A 13,877-nucleotide genomic window follows, 5' to 3' on the forward strand; every position below is an offset into this window, starting at 1 on the left:
CCTGCCGCCACGGTCCTGCGTCACCGGTTCCTGCGGCACCAGTCCCTGCGTCGCCGGTTCCTGCACCGGTTCCTGCGATACCGGTTCCTGCGTCGCCGGTTCCTGCACCGGCTCCTGTAACACCGGTCCCTGCGTCGCCGGTCGCTGCGTCGCCGGCTCCTGCGCCACCGGTCCCTGCGTCACCGGTTCCTGCGAGGCCGGTTCCTGCGAAACCGGTCCCTGCGAGGCCGGTCCCTGCGAAGCCGATCCCTGCGAAACCGGTCCCTAGAAAACCGGTTCCTGTAAAACCGGTTCCTGCGACGCCGGTCCTTGCGTCACCGGTCCCTGCGACACCCTTTCTCCACTTATCCAGATCCCCCTGCAGCTTCTTGATAGTCTGTTCGCACTTTTCAATCTTGTCACCCACGTCCTCCTTCAACCCGTCCATCCACCGCATAAGGCCGGCAAGCCCTGCTTCCACCTCCAGGGCAAGCCCGAGTTCTCCACCCTCCGCGCCAAACCGGATTCCAACCACGTCGCCGTCATCCTTTTGCACTAAGGCAGCTCGCGCTAAGGCAGCTCGCTCCGAGACAGCTTGCTCCGAGACAGCTTGCTTCAAGTCAGTTTGTGCCGAGGCGGTTATATCCTCCCGATACTCCTTTTCCCCATCGTCCAGCCGTAAGCCCTCGTCAGGGAAACTAGCACGGAGATCCGAAGCCGATTTCGGGAACCCTTCCCTCCCCCCGGTGGTCTCCCCCCACCACACCTTGGTCCACCACACTTTGCGGGGATCGCCGTCCTGAAAGTCGAGCAGCCGGCGATGCCTGGGCTCATTCCACTGCGCGAGGTCGGCATCAAACGGGCTGCCGGAGATCCGGGCGTGGTAGATCCAGAAGAGCGACGCGTACCTGATAAACGGGTGGGCCAGGACGCGCTCTTCGACCTCTTCGGGCCACGCCGGGTGCTCTTCGGTCGGGGCCCAATCACCGGCGCCAGGTGCTTCGGACTCGTGTTGGAACAGGTAGTCGGCGCAGAGGAGGCTAATGTTCTTGTTGGAGTTCTTCTCGTTGCAGTGGTACAGCCCGTGGTTGGGGTGGGGCGATTGGGGAGGGGTCGTCATCCGGAGGTACTCGCGCAGAGAGTGGTGGACGGCCCCGATGAGCCCGTCGGACCAGACCCTAACTAGCGGGGCACATCGGTCTCGGACCTCCCGTGTCAGACTCTGATGCTTCCCACAAAAGGCATCGACCTCGGGGTCGTTAGAGTCCACCTCGTCCCAATCACAGTTTTGGACGCCCCCGACTCTGCTAACTAGGGCGCATGCCGTCAGCAGTTCTGGTTCGCGCATGCGTTCGGCTTGGTAAGTCAGCCAGAATATAATATTCTGAAGGAAATCCTTGTCCTCCTGGTTGCCCCCCTTGGAAATCTCCCCGAGAAATTGCTCGAAAAGCGGAAAGATTCCAGTGGCCAGCTCGTCCCTCGATTGCCCGTTGCCCGACACCAATCTCTTTACGGCGTCGTCAAGTGCGACCCGGGCCCAGAGATACATGCCGCTGGCACCTGTCTTGATCTGCTGCTTTATGTCGTCCGCGATGGTGGAGCCGTTGGGGTGCATCCGGACGACGTCCAGCACTTCATTGGTGGTCTTCTCGATGTCGGGGGTCGTATCATCTGGCGTGATGCGGTACTCGGAGAAGCGAGCAGTCTTAAGCGCCGCTTCGAGGCTTGGCTGGGGGCGGGAGAGGACTAGCAGCCAGACCCTATCGCCGATTATGGAGGAGAGGTCGCGGCAAGTGATGCACTCGAAAAACTTGTTGGGGTCGCCCTCCCCGACATCTAATTTGTCGACCTCGTCGACGACCAGCGTTAGGCGACGCCCACCCTTGGTTGCCTCGGCGACGACGTGCCCCCAGAGCTGCTGGGCTTCGTAGGGTGTAAGATCGCACACGGGCTTGGCCTGCTTGAGCCTAGCGGCGTGTGCCAGCTCCGGCTGGGCCACGAGAAGGTCGTGAAGCAGCCACGCGAGCACCGACTCGGGCGTTCTGTACCCGCCGGCCATGTCCCCGAGACAGCAGTAGGCTACTGTCTGGGGCTGGTAACGTTTATCCTTGGATGGTGACGGATCCGAAACCAGCCCCACGATGTACCTGCCGAGGTATGTCTTCCCGCAACCCATGTCCCCGTAAATCCACAGCAAGCGCTTGGCCTGGTCTTGGTCCAACCATTCCTTGAATCGGTCTCTTCCCTCGATCCAGGAACACGTGCCCGGGGTAGGCGGCCTCGACACTTGTTCCTGGCGCACTTTGTGGGGGCGGAGCAGCTGCAGCACTCGAGGGAACTCGGCCGATAGGGCCACTAGGGAAAAAAGACTGTCAGCAGCTTGGCAGGGCTTCCGGGGGTGGGGGTTTCGGGCTCCCCCTCCCCCCCCCCCCCCTCTCCGTTGCCGACTTACTCTTCGCCTCGGGTAACTCCTGCATCCGCTTGACCACCTCGAACAATAATCCGGAGGCCGGCAGCCCGTCCGGACCGGAGGGCAGGGGGTGACCCGTAACCTTCGGATCCTTGCTGGCCTTTTTTTTCGCAGATTTAGCCGCTGGAGAGCCCGGAATTTGAGATGGATTGACTTACAGCTGGACCGATTTTCATGTCGCTCATGAGCAGAAGGCCTGGGATGCGAACAAAGGCCGCGGATATCTCTTTGAGCCCTTCAGCGTCCTCTGACTGCCATACGTCCCTTGTGGGTTCCCCTCGGGACATGTCCGTGGCTTCGTGAACGAGGCCCTCGAAGACCTTGCGCGCAAAACAAGTCAGCGCCTAATCATCTCGACATCCGCGTTTGTAACAGGAGATGGCCGTCACTTACGACTCCGAGAGTGAGGGAACCAATGTCTCTATACCGCGTGTCGAGTCGAGCGGTGATAAGGGCCTTATCAAAGTTGGGCGAAACGTTAGCTTCGCCATGACGCTTAGGGCGGTTTTTTAGGGGGGAGAGAGGTGTCCCGGAGTCCCATGATATATATATACCTTCTTGACGATGATACCGCCGGCGCCGCGGGTGATGAACACGATGGGGCGGAGCCTCGTGTCGTCTACCCGTCGTTGAGAAAGCTCTAAGAGCAGCCTTTCCGCATGATCCGACAGCTCCTTGCGCCCGTAGGGCTGGCGAAGAGTGTCATTGTAGCCAAAAGTAAAAACCCTGGCATCCGGCCACCCTCCGCCCATAACCGGTTGCCATGTCCGGGCCGGGTGACCCCCAAACTCGTGGACCAAGACGATGCTGAAAACTGCCGTCAGAATACCTCCGACTTTGCTCCTAAAAAGATAGATAGTTTGGCCTGCAACACGGGGGCACTCACTCGAAGCAGGGAGCAGTAGCGCTGGAGCTCGCAGCCTCGTGCAGGCACGAGAGCCCGAACGTAGTGATCGCCATGGTACGATAGCGCCTCGAGTCGCTTGGAGGGGGCGTAAACAGGAGCAGGAAGAGGGGCTAGCCAAGGAAAATACACTAGCACAGGTAGGTAGGTGGCCGCGAAAATGAAATAGAGCAGGCAGGGGGCCTTGGACCTCTCTCCGATCGCGAGGAACTTCGTTAGGTCTCCTCGGGACCATCTCAAGACAAGTTAAACATCGGGATATCACTCGGCCGGCCGTCACCACCAAAAACCGCGCTTCTCCGCATTAGCGGCTCCACGCCTATTGGGGCGGATGAGTTTCGCGTTTGCAGGCCTTACGACAGCGGCAATCGCGGCGCCCGCAAAGCTTCGCTTCACAACTGCACGTCCGTCACTGCAACGTCGTCAAGCAAATCACATCTTGCCACATATAAAGCCGTCGTGACCATCGTGAAGCCGAAAACCCTTCTCCCCTCGCGGGGATGGATGGGCTCGTGCCCAAGAGTTTTAGCCTCGGGCGCACCACGAGCTTTCCAAGCGTGCCGAAGCGTTTCCAGTTTCCATCCTTCGATTTCCCCCTGTTTTACACGCACACACACTCTCTGCCTCTGCCTCTCTCTCTCTCTCCATCTCTCCTTTTACGCAAACAAGTCGCCGGCGCCACCGAGAAAGCGTATGTTCGAATATGTTTTGCCGAATAGACTAAATAGTAACTGACCAAGCCGACGTAGCGAGAGCAACGACCCCAAGCGGACCCTCCGCTTCCTCGGCCTCACTCGCCGATTGGGCAGCAGCAGGGCTGCATACCGGAAAGAATGAGCGACTCAGCCTCGAATGTCGGGACCCCCTCTTCCCCCAAAGATGGGACCTCCGACGCTGGGCAAGACAACACTTGGGGCAAGAGTGGGAACCTGAGTGAGAAGCTCGCGGCTTTGGAAGAGAGGCAGGCGGAGCTAAACAGGAGGATCCAGGAATGCCCGGGCCTCGAATGGGTGATAGGCCAGGTGGACGCTTCCCGGGAGAGTGAGAAGGGGGAGAACCCGAGCGAGAAGCTCAAGGCTTTGGAAGAGAGACGGGAGGAGCTAGACAGGATCCTGAAAGCCCTGGGCTTCGAATATTTGGTATATCGGGTGGACGGTCACGCGGGCCCCTCTGCGGGACTTGCGGGCCCCGAATAGCCTCGGGCGGACAATGGGTAGAACGTCAATTGAATGACGAAATAAACGCACACAGTCAGGTACTTTTAAAAACCACCTTACCGATTTTGGCCTTGCTTCACCCCCCTGCACACAAAGGTAAGGTACTTTTCCAGCTGGCCCAAAACCTCTACCTCCTTTGTCTCAGTGCTCGGACCAGATGTGGGGTGGTGCGGCCAGATGCACCTGCTACATACTGTACCCCACGGAAAACTCGACCAATCAGTTTCGTTCCTCAGTTTGCCGTGAACGGATTGATTGCGGCTCATAAATACCCCACAGATACCTGCTGCGCCCAATCCCAGTCACAGAATCCACGAAAATCCCCGCTCCTCCCAGCCCAATCCTGCTCACGGCTGAGCACTGACACTATGGCCGCCTCGCATCTGGTCTAAACACTGAAACTGAACTGGATGAGAGAAGGGATTCCAGACCAGGCAAATCGACGCTGGCGTGCATAGACGCCCGATGTGCCGGGCGCCGGCGGCTTATCGGGCGTCATTGTGCAGAAACTGACCGAATGAATCCAATGCAAGCCGGCCCGAAAGGCCAACTCTTCATTTGCCGGGTTCTCGACGTGCACTTTTGATTCAGGCTCTCCTCATGTCGCTCGCCTCACTATCGTGACTATTTGCCCAGACGTGGAATGTGATTGAACCATGGCCGCCATCTCTCCCACCAGGATACGTGTTAGTCCCAGTGTGGGCTACTTGGCTAGGCAGCCAACCGGGCCAGAAGCAGCAAGCACGCCCGGGCGCCGTAATGCTGCCAAGCCACTTTTTTTTCTTCCGCGGCCATTGAGAGAGTATCAATGCCCCTCTCCGCTTTCAATTGCCTTGCAACTGGGCCGCCATCGAGTGAGCCTGCCTCTGAAGAAAATCAAGGGGCATTGCATCCCAGACCTCCTCAATAGCTAGCCGACCCTGTCCAAGGTTTTGGAGTTTGTATCTTGCAGTCTCTTCCAGCCGGTTTTTCGTTCAGTACCGCACACTCTCAAAAAGGTCACAAGGGAATTGGGGAAGAGATGGACAGGGTACGGATACTAGTTTTGCAATAGAAAATATATATGGTTTGGCTGCACCGTGACTTCTTGGTCCGCTTGACTTGGTTCCGGCTTAGCGGACGCCCGGAGATAGTCACAGGAGGCGGTGACGGTGAGCCTTTCCCCACTTGTCCGCAGCGCAGCGCTGTCGTTCCGACGCCACAGACGAGGCAAGGCTCGGTGAGGGTCGCGCTTGTCAAAAGCGGTGCAACAATCGTGCACTGAAAAAAAACATCTGAGCCTGGGTCTTGGGTTGGTCTTGCTTCGATCCCTAATATATAAGAGGACTGGCTTCGCTCGCGGGCATTCATTCCTCTGTACAGCATCTCACAGCATCCCACAGCATCTCGCCGTTACTGAGCGATTTGACAATGACGCCTCCGCCTTGTCCCACAGAACGCGTGAGCCGCCCCGGAACTGGAGGGAGTGATGGACCCAGGCTGACATTTGCCCCTAGAAATTTTGCTCCTGTCCCCATCTGGAACCCGGCGGATCCATCTCGACCGCGACCGACGGCGGGGAACAAGCGATACACGAAGCAGTTGAAAGTGATGCGGCTCGCACCGCAGAACTTGCAGGGGACTTGGAAAACAGGATCAACAGTTTCACGCGGGGGCTACAAAACAGGAGACCGCGCGGAGCGCCCGCCGTGGTTATTGCCATCGCCGTGGTTGCTGCCATCGCCGTCGTCATTGTCTTGGCGCTCTGTCTCACCTGCGTCCTGCATGTGCAATGCCGCAGCCGGTGCGATTTGTAGGTGTGGGTTGAGCAACGAAGTGGGTGGTGGGAGGGAGGAGCTACCAGTTGGATTGGTCATCGACATTTATGTAATTCACGCCATGCATTTTCAATCAGCTACCTACCTAGTCTAAGAGAGGTTACCCATCTTAAGCACGTGTGACCACGCCAAGGGTGCCTAACCTCTCCTGCGCGACTCGACTGGCGGCTTATGGGTCGGGAAGCGGAGCACCACCACGCGGCCGGAACGGCATCCTAGCACAATGGTCGACGGCGTCGACGCCCCAGGTTCCGGAAGCAATACCGCCGTGCTATCCGGGCGGAAGGCCGGCGGCAGCCATAGCATCTTCTTCGACTCCCACGTGACCCAACCGCTGTCGATATCTACCCCATACCCCTGGCGACGAACCTCTCGACCCATGTTCCCAGTCCCAGTCCCGGTCTTATCCCGAGCCGGAGTCATGTCCGTGTCGTTGAGGAGGAAGAGACCCACATCCGTCAACAGTCGGGACTGGCTTGCGTCAAAGGCCACAAGGTCGACGCGACGGGACCCGCGGGTGTCCAGCGCCTGAAGGCAGCAACCGTCCTTCAGATCCCAGATCTTGATCCTGTCGTCGTACGACGCCGCAAGACGGCCGGCGTCGGACGAGAAGAGAAGCGCCTTGGCTGTGGCATCGTCGCCGAGCGTCTGCGTGCACGCCCGACGGGTCAGCTTCCAGAGCCGGATGGCGCGATCGAGCGACGTCGCAATGCAGCCGTCGGGCGCAAACGCGACGGACCCGGCACCTGGCTCGCTCCCGCCCCCCTCCTGCGGCAGCGGGTCAAACACGCGGACGTACCGCTTCTTGGTCAGGTCCCAGACCCTGAGCGTACTGGACGTCGTAAGGATGGCGACCTGCGCCCCGTCGCACGAGAAGGACGCCGCGAGGCCGTAGTCCGGGATGGTTTGGAGCCGGCCGCCCGTTTCCGTGTCCCACACGCCAACGTCCTCGCAGCTGGACAGAGATACAAGCCGGCCGCCGTCGGGAGAGAGCACCACGTCGAGGATGCCGCCACGAGCGGTTTCGATCTCGCGCGGGCGGCACCCTCCTACGGCGAGGTCCCAGATCTTCATGGTGCTGGCTGACGCCGACACCATGGTGGTGGTGGTGGTGGTGCCGCCGCCGCCCGAGACCCGGATGATGCTGATCTTGCCAGGGTGGTCGCGGGTCGCCTGGAACACGCCGCCATCCGTCGACGCCGCGGCCCGGTAGAGCCGGAGCCCCCAGGCGCCTATGGTTGCGAGCTGGCGGCCGTCGGGCGAGAAGACCAGGGACCGTACGTGCCTGTCATAGCCTTCGAGCGTCTGGAGCCGACGCCTGGTCACCGTGTCCCAGGTCTTGATGGTGCCCCCGGGCGACGCGGTGAAGTAGCGGCCGTCGATGGAGAGGGCGACGGCGCTGTACGGGTCGTGTTCCGAAGGGACGTCGAGCATGCCGAGCCGCTCTCCGGCCCCGGTGCTCCACGTTATCAACGACTCGTTGCTCGCCGATATTAGCTTGATGCCGGCGCTGCTCTCGGGTGAGAAGGCGACCAGCGTGGCTTTCACACCGCTGATGTAGCAGAGTTGGCGGCCCGATTCGGCGTTCCATATCCGTACCTCCATTTCGTGTGCCGACGCGAGCCGGGTGCCGTCGGCCGAGTAGGCGACGGAGCCGGCGGCGCTGGCGGATCCGTGGCGGAACTGGAGCGCGCGGTCTCCCCTCTCCCAGTCCCATATGTTCATGTAGTCACCGGCCGCGGCCGCAAGCCACACGCCGTCGGGCGAGAAGGCGGCGGCCGAGATGTCCGGAAGGTCGATCACGCGGTCGTGCCAGGCGCCCTTGGCCAGGTCCCAAAATCGGACGACTCCTCCTTGTCCTCCTGCTCCCACGCCGGCGGCCGTCCCCAGCAGGCTGCTCTTGGGGGGGAAGGCCATCCAGCCGCCGGCGTTCTGGAGCCTCCAGACGCGGTTCCCCGTCACCGCGTCCCAAACCTGGACCTCCCGTTTCGTCTCTCCCTGGCGGTCGCCCTGAAGTGCAGCCGCGACCCAGTCGCCGTCGGGAGAGAAGGAAACGGGCCCGACGATGACGAGTCCGTCAGTGCCCGGTTCCAGCGTCTGAGACCAGGGGCTCCAGTGCTCCTCTCGCATCTCGTCGCCAGCGACGGCGACCCAGTCTGGCGTCTCGCTCTGAACGAGCGCTCCTATCGTGCCGCCGGACGGGGCAAAGACTACAGCTGAGGCGTACGCCTGCAGGGGGCGCTCCATGATGGCCTGCCCGTTGCACTCAAAGAAACGCTGGGCGTCTGCGACGAGCTCAACCAGCCGTTTCGCGCCTTTTTCCCCCTGTGTGAACGCAACGTTAACCCACCGCCCGGATCTTACTTTATTTACTCTGGCTGGGAAGGAACTTACCTGGAGATACCCGACAAGCTTGGTCCAGGAGGAGACGGCGGTTCGTATCCCGCGTACGAGGCTGAGGCTCTCGACCCAATAAAGGTATTTGGACTCGAGGAAGGCGGCGAGGGCGCCGGCGTCGCGCGTGTCGCGGCCGTGGTAGCAGCTCGAGATGAGATGCTCGATGAAGTACTCGCAGGCGTACGCGGCCGTGGCTAGAGGGTCGGGCTCTGGGGCTTTGACGTCGACGGCGAGGGTGCCCGGGCTGTCGAGGCCGTACATGTTTCGCCGTAGCGTCGCCTCCATAAGGCTGAGCGACCGCAGGAACACGCGGCGGTGCTCGCTCTCGAGGCCGTCGGGGAAGAGCACCCTATTGCCGCAGAGAAACTCGCGGGCCTGCGGGTCGACGGAGAAGGTGGTGAGGCCGCTGATACCGAAAGAGTTGCACTTCCGTATGATGTCGTCAGCGGCGGCCGCGTCGTTGGACGGGAGGCCCGATAGCGCGTAGAGCTCCTCGCGGCGCAAGGGTCGGTGGGCGATGGCGATGGTGGCCAGCACGCTCCGGCAGAGGTATCGGGTCTCGCCATCCAGGTGCTGGATGCGGTCGGACGCCTGCCTGTACAAGCCTTCTGTGTCGGGTGCTGCCTCCCTCAGGATGCCCGGCATCTCTTTGGTCGACACGGCCTTGAGCCTTGCGACGGCGAGAGTCACGTACTGGAACGTGCCTCCGGCCCTCTCCCGCAGGCCCTCGCGGATCTGCTGCTGCAGGTCGTCGTCCGCGCCGTCCGCCAGTTCGGCGGCGCACTGGTCAACGTAAGCACCGACAGCCAGCGTCAGCTCTTCGGCGTAGTCGTCCAGGTCCACACCCCGTCGCCCGACCTTGCCGACTTCCAGGCGTCTCGCGATATCCGCCCGCCGGCTGCTCGTAACCAGCCACTTAACACGAGTATCCGGCTCCGCCGCCGTCTTGGCGATCAGCGAAAGCAGTCTCTCGAGATCCTCGCCGCAGCCGTCGAGCGCGTCGACGACAAAATAGGTCACACGCTCTACTTTTGGCAAAAGGTCGAGAAAGATGTCGCGCAGTGAATACCACGCGCCTGGGCCCTCAAACAGCTTGGACCCAACTTTTTCGTGCCGGACTAGCACGTGGCCGATTAGCTCGGGCTGCTGGCTGATGAGCAGGTAGATCAGGCCGCGCAGGACGGCCGCGGCGCTGTCGGCATTTTTGTTGCCGGCCTCGCAAAAGAAGAAGGCCAGACGGTTCCCCTGGGGCGTGATGGTGCGTTGCAACTCGTTGACGACGCCGCAGAGCAGCATCGTCTTGCCCGTACCGGGCCCGCCCTTGATCCAGAGCAGGCGGGCGTCTGCACCGTCTCGCCACTGCCGAAAGGCGTCCTGCTCCAGGATCCAGCGGTACGAGTCTTGCAGCAGGCCGCCCTTTGCGTCCTCGATGCGCTGCTTGTCGAGCCAGGGGTTGGTAATGTACAGGTCCCGGAGGCATAGCGCCTCCTTGTTCTCGGCTCCTAATCACGCCCCAAGGCACCGAGACCCCAAACGTTAGAAACCGGAAACGACAAGTCGTCCGCGCAGACATGGGCCAGCCTTACCTCCGAAATATTGACTTATCGTGCCGATCGGAGCATTGATTTGCACGCCGCTGCCGGTCAATACGTTTGAGGTCGCGATCGCCGTAGTGTCGCTTGCCGTTGGTTCCTCTCCATCTTTTACTGACATGATAATATACCAAGGTAGGAGAAATTATACCGAAGGCTAGCCTTGATATGTGGAGTCTGGGGGAGGACGAGGGTGACAGGATCGTAAAACTCCAAACGAGTATCCAAGGGAGGTTGCGGGGAGAATTTGGGGACCCAAGGATTTGCTGGACCGCCACCTCAGCTGCTTTATATTCCGTCTGGCCGCTCATTTTATCTTCCTGAGCCGACGTGAACGGCTCGTGCGGTTCGCGCGGTACACGCGACGGCTGCTATCAAAGTTCGGGAGGAGGGGGGCTCCTTCCCCCGAATACCCCCCTACCATGAAATTGGGCAAAGGCGCATCTAGGCAACCAACCACCTTGGTTTTTGCGTCGATGCCTAACCGACTGTTATTCCCCTCGAAGTCCTGCATGTTTCCCCTCAGGTTCTTTGCTTTTTTTTTTCGGGATTTCTTGGAGATGCCGACTTGGAAAGTGGGGGAGGGGCAATGAGGGTTTCCGGTACTCTGACCACCGGCATATCGCCTGGACGGACATCACGTCTCGTACTAGTGGTCACCGACAGTCTAGGTCTCTCATTGTTCACAAAATGGCTACTACAATAAACGTGAAACAAGTTTCCTAGGCACTAATGAGAGGTTCCCCCACAGCTCGGCCTGGCCAGCGCCTGTCCATCGAAGAATTCGGCCTGGGCATATATGCCGCTATTTCACGGAGACTCCAGCCCCAACCCCTCCCAGCGCCGCGAAGATCCCCGCGAGGGCAGCGGGATCTCCAAACACGGGGGCGTTGATTTGAGCCGCGTCTTCAGACTTATTTCCCTTAGCTTCAACGATCAGGCGCCCATCCCCGCGGGCTCCTCCTATGGCCGCGTTGATCTGGTATTTTCCCTTTACCTCGTTCCCGTCGGCCGTGAAAATGTCGCCCGGCAGCCGTTGCCGGAGGTTCTTTCCTGCCTGGACCACCGCGTCCACCGCATTGTCGAATCCCTGCGTTGCCAGCATAGCCGGGCCCGCGCTCGAGAGCCGAGCAAGCTCCATGGTAGCGACCTTGAGTTTCTCGAGAGCGGCGCCGACGAGTGGCGTGTGTAGATCTTCCTGAGACTTGATCCTCTGGACGAGCCCCCTGACGGCGGTGAGATTTTCGGCGTGCTTGGGCAGCGCCGGCGAGGCGTTTGGGGCCTGGCAGCCTGCACGAATCAGAACGGCGGCTCCGTCCAGCAAGGCCAGGGTAGCCTCGGCTTCGGTAGCTATGTCGGCGGCGGCCGGGGGGGTGGCTTGGGCGGCGGCGGCCTTCCGAGCAAACACCTTTGGAAGCATCTGAGTGGGCTGTCAGCGGCCTTTCTCTTCCCTGGAACGCCTTTCGGTGGGGCGGGACTCGCACGAACGTTTGTTGTTGCCTGGGCCGTTGGGGGGGATTTGATGAGGGGGTCGGTAGATACAGGAGAAGGGTCTGGTGGTTCGACGAACTTCGGGTGCGGGAAAGTTCCCCTGGGGAGGAAGTTGTGTTGGATGTAGTAGTTTTGATGGGCCTCGTGTGTGGGCTTTTATGCAAGACGAGGGATGCCGTGATACCATTACCTTGCCTACGATTCGGGCCTTTCCAAGCCAAGGCCGGGGCAGCTGCTTGCTGTTCGTTGGGCTGTTGTCTCGTTGGGCATTATTCGGTAAGGCTGGGCTCATTACTGGCGGGCTTGGAAAGTGAGGCTTCTCACATGGGCAGAATCGCGGAGTTGAGAACTAGGCGAGCTGGTAGATTGCTTTAGGTTCTGTCTAATGCAGTCCATGTGGCAGCTTCAAAGTCTTTTTGGGCATTATTATCCGCCATGAAGCACCGGGACGGAGTGCTTGCGTGCCCTCGTGCCCGCTTAGCGTTCTTTGTTGGGCATCATCACCTCACTCAACCCGATTGGCAGAGGTTGAGCCGTCGTGGCAGAAACCGGAACCTATTGCACATCCGGCATATGCTTCCGCGAGTACGGAGTGAGCGGGGCTGATCTGCCCTTCGTGGCGCCACGCTACTCCTGCGAGACGGCAGCCTTTCCACCATCTGCTTGCCTCTGGTCCCTTTGGTACGCCTGCCGATTTTCTTGCCACGCTTACCGCGGAAAATATGGTATGCCAACGGAGAACGGGATCCGTCCGTCTGGCTGTGGAGTCGACAATCCAGTCAGCGGAAACGGGAGGGTCAAACATGGTACCGACGTCTACTGGATTTCATCTACTACTTCTAACCGGCTCTAGGACTTGGGAAAAACACGGGTACTGGGATTGTACCTTTTTACGGGCTGCAACGTGTAAAAGTACCTCCTTCCTTAACAATTTGTTAGTAAAAAGGCAATTTTTGCGGGAAAAGATCCCGGTGCACTAACATTACAGGGTAAATTGCTGTTAGGAATTTTTTATTGGCTGTACATATCGCTATTGCGGGTTGTAAATAGTAAATAAGGAAATTTCGTATAAAAAGTTATTATATCGAAAAATGTGCATGCGTTATTATTGCGCCCCGTAAATATTAAATAGCAAATAAAATAAAAAATTTCCGTACATTTTATATAAAAAGTTATTATTTTAAAAAAATTATATTTTATTTACTTTTTCCTTTTTGCTTTATTATTTTATATAGTATACTTGTACGTAAGCGCAACGCCCGTAATATTACTAAGCATTATTATATAAATTATCGAAAAATAAAATTTACAGCCGATTTTCCTGCTAATTTTTATTTATTTATTTATTTGTATGTATGTATTTATACGCTGTTATGTTTATGGAAGAAACCTTAGTGCTGCGGCTAAGTACATGCAAATGGGGGAAAACCTTTGGGTTGGGCTTAAAAAGGAAAAACCTTATGCCTGCGTTCCCGCTTCTTTGGCGGTGCGCTTCCGTAGCGATGTTAAACCGCTTTGGCTAACGCTTACTTTTTTCCACGCTTAATTGCTCGTAAAGGCTTTACCCGGGAATTAACCGTCCTCCCGCGTACAGCCCCTTTTGCAAAGGGCCGATAAAGCCGCGTCCTGCTTGCTTGTAATTGGTTAATTAATTGTTTTGTTATGTAATTTGCTAAAGCTTGCCAAGCTTAATTGTTATCGCTTTAGGGTTCGAATTGCCAATTTTATTTTGTTTGCCCAAATGGTTTAAAGCATTTAGGGACCTTTCCTTTCCCCCCCTTTTTTTATCTTTTTGTTACTTTTTTTTACTAGCCCGTTATTGGCGTTCCTTTATTTAGTATATTACGTGCGTTATTTTTCTTTTTGTTTGTGCTTTAAAAGGCTTTAACCTTTAAAGCACGTGCAAGGTAATAACTTTGCTAAATACGTAAAAAAAAGTGCATTCGAAAATCGGATTAATGGTGGTAGCGGACGGGTGCAAAGCGGTAGCGCAAAGGTAAAGGAGGTAAA

At 58.3% G+C, this 13,877-nt stretch overlaps 4 protein-coding genes across 4 annotated transcripts; 1 reads left to right on the plus strand and 3 right to left on the minus strand.

Annotated features, from left to right (window-relative positions):
- Positions 1 to 549: 549 nt before the first annotated feature.
- GGTG_09873 (hypothetical protein) lies at positions 550 to 3,409 on the minus strand (the record flags this gene model as incomplete). Its single annotated transcript, XM_009227732.1, has 7 exons — positions 550 to 588; positions 746 to 2,334; positions 2,432 to 2,549; positions 2,608 to 2,769; positions 2,843 to 2,905; positions 3,004 to 3,256; positions 3,336 to 3,409. 7 exons carry the CDS (start codon positions 3,407 to 3,409, stop codon positions 550 to 552), a joined length of 2,298 nt encoding a protein of 765 aa, XP_009225996.1.
- A 699-nt stretch (positions 3,410 to 4,108) lies between these two features.
- On the plus strand, positions 4,109 to 4,620 carry GGTG_09874 (hypothetical protein). Its single transcript, XM_009227733.1, has one exon. It carries the CDS (start codon positions 4,187 to 4,189, stop codon positions 4,547 to 4,549), a length of 363 nt encoding a protein of 120 aa, XP_009225997.1. The 5' UTR covers positions 4,109 to 4,186; the 3' UTR covers positions 4,550 to 4,620.
- Positions 4,621 to 6,525: 1,905 nt separating this feature from the next.
- Positions 6,526 to 10,497, minus strand: GGTG_09875 (hypothetical protein; the record flags this gene model as incomplete). Its single annotated transcript, XM_009227734.1, has 3 exons — positions 6,526 to 8,712; positions 8,782 to 10,286; positions 10,371 to 10,497. The coding sequence occupies 3 exons, from the start codon at positions 10,495 to 10,497 to the stop codon at positions 6,526 to 6,528; spliced, it is 3,819 nt and encodes a 1,272-aa protein (XP_009225998.1).
- A 504-nt stretch (positions 10,498 to 11,001) lies between these two features.
- On the minus strand, positions 11,002 to 12,137 carry GGTG_09876 (hypothetical protein; the record flags this gene model as incomplete). Its single annotated transcript, XM_009227735.1, has 3 exons — positions 11,002 to 11,796; positions 11,865 to 11,967; positions 12,067 to 12,137. 3 exons carry the CDS (start codon positions 12,135 to 12,137, stop codon positions 11,182 to 11,184), a joined length of 789 nt encoding a protein of 262 aa, XP_009225999.1. The 3' UTR covers positions 11,002 to 11,181.
- Positions 12,138 to 13,877: the final 1,740 nt, after the last annotated feature.

This window comes from Gaeumannomyces tritici, assembly GCF_000145635.1.
Source record: "Gaeumannomyces tritici R3-111a-1 unplaced genomic scaffold supercont2.5, whole genome shotgun sequence".
NCBI classification, from domain to species: domain Eukaryota; kingdom Fungi; phylum Ascomycota; class Sordariomycetes; order Magnaporthales; family Magnaporthaceae; genus Gaeumannomyces; species Gaeumannomyces tritici.

Excerpts from the sequence above, each read along its gene's own strand:
- GGTG_09874 (XM_009227733.1), top strand. The coding sequence starts at position 4,187 with ATGAGCGACTCAGCCTCGAATGTCGGGACCCCCTCTTCCCCCAAAGAT.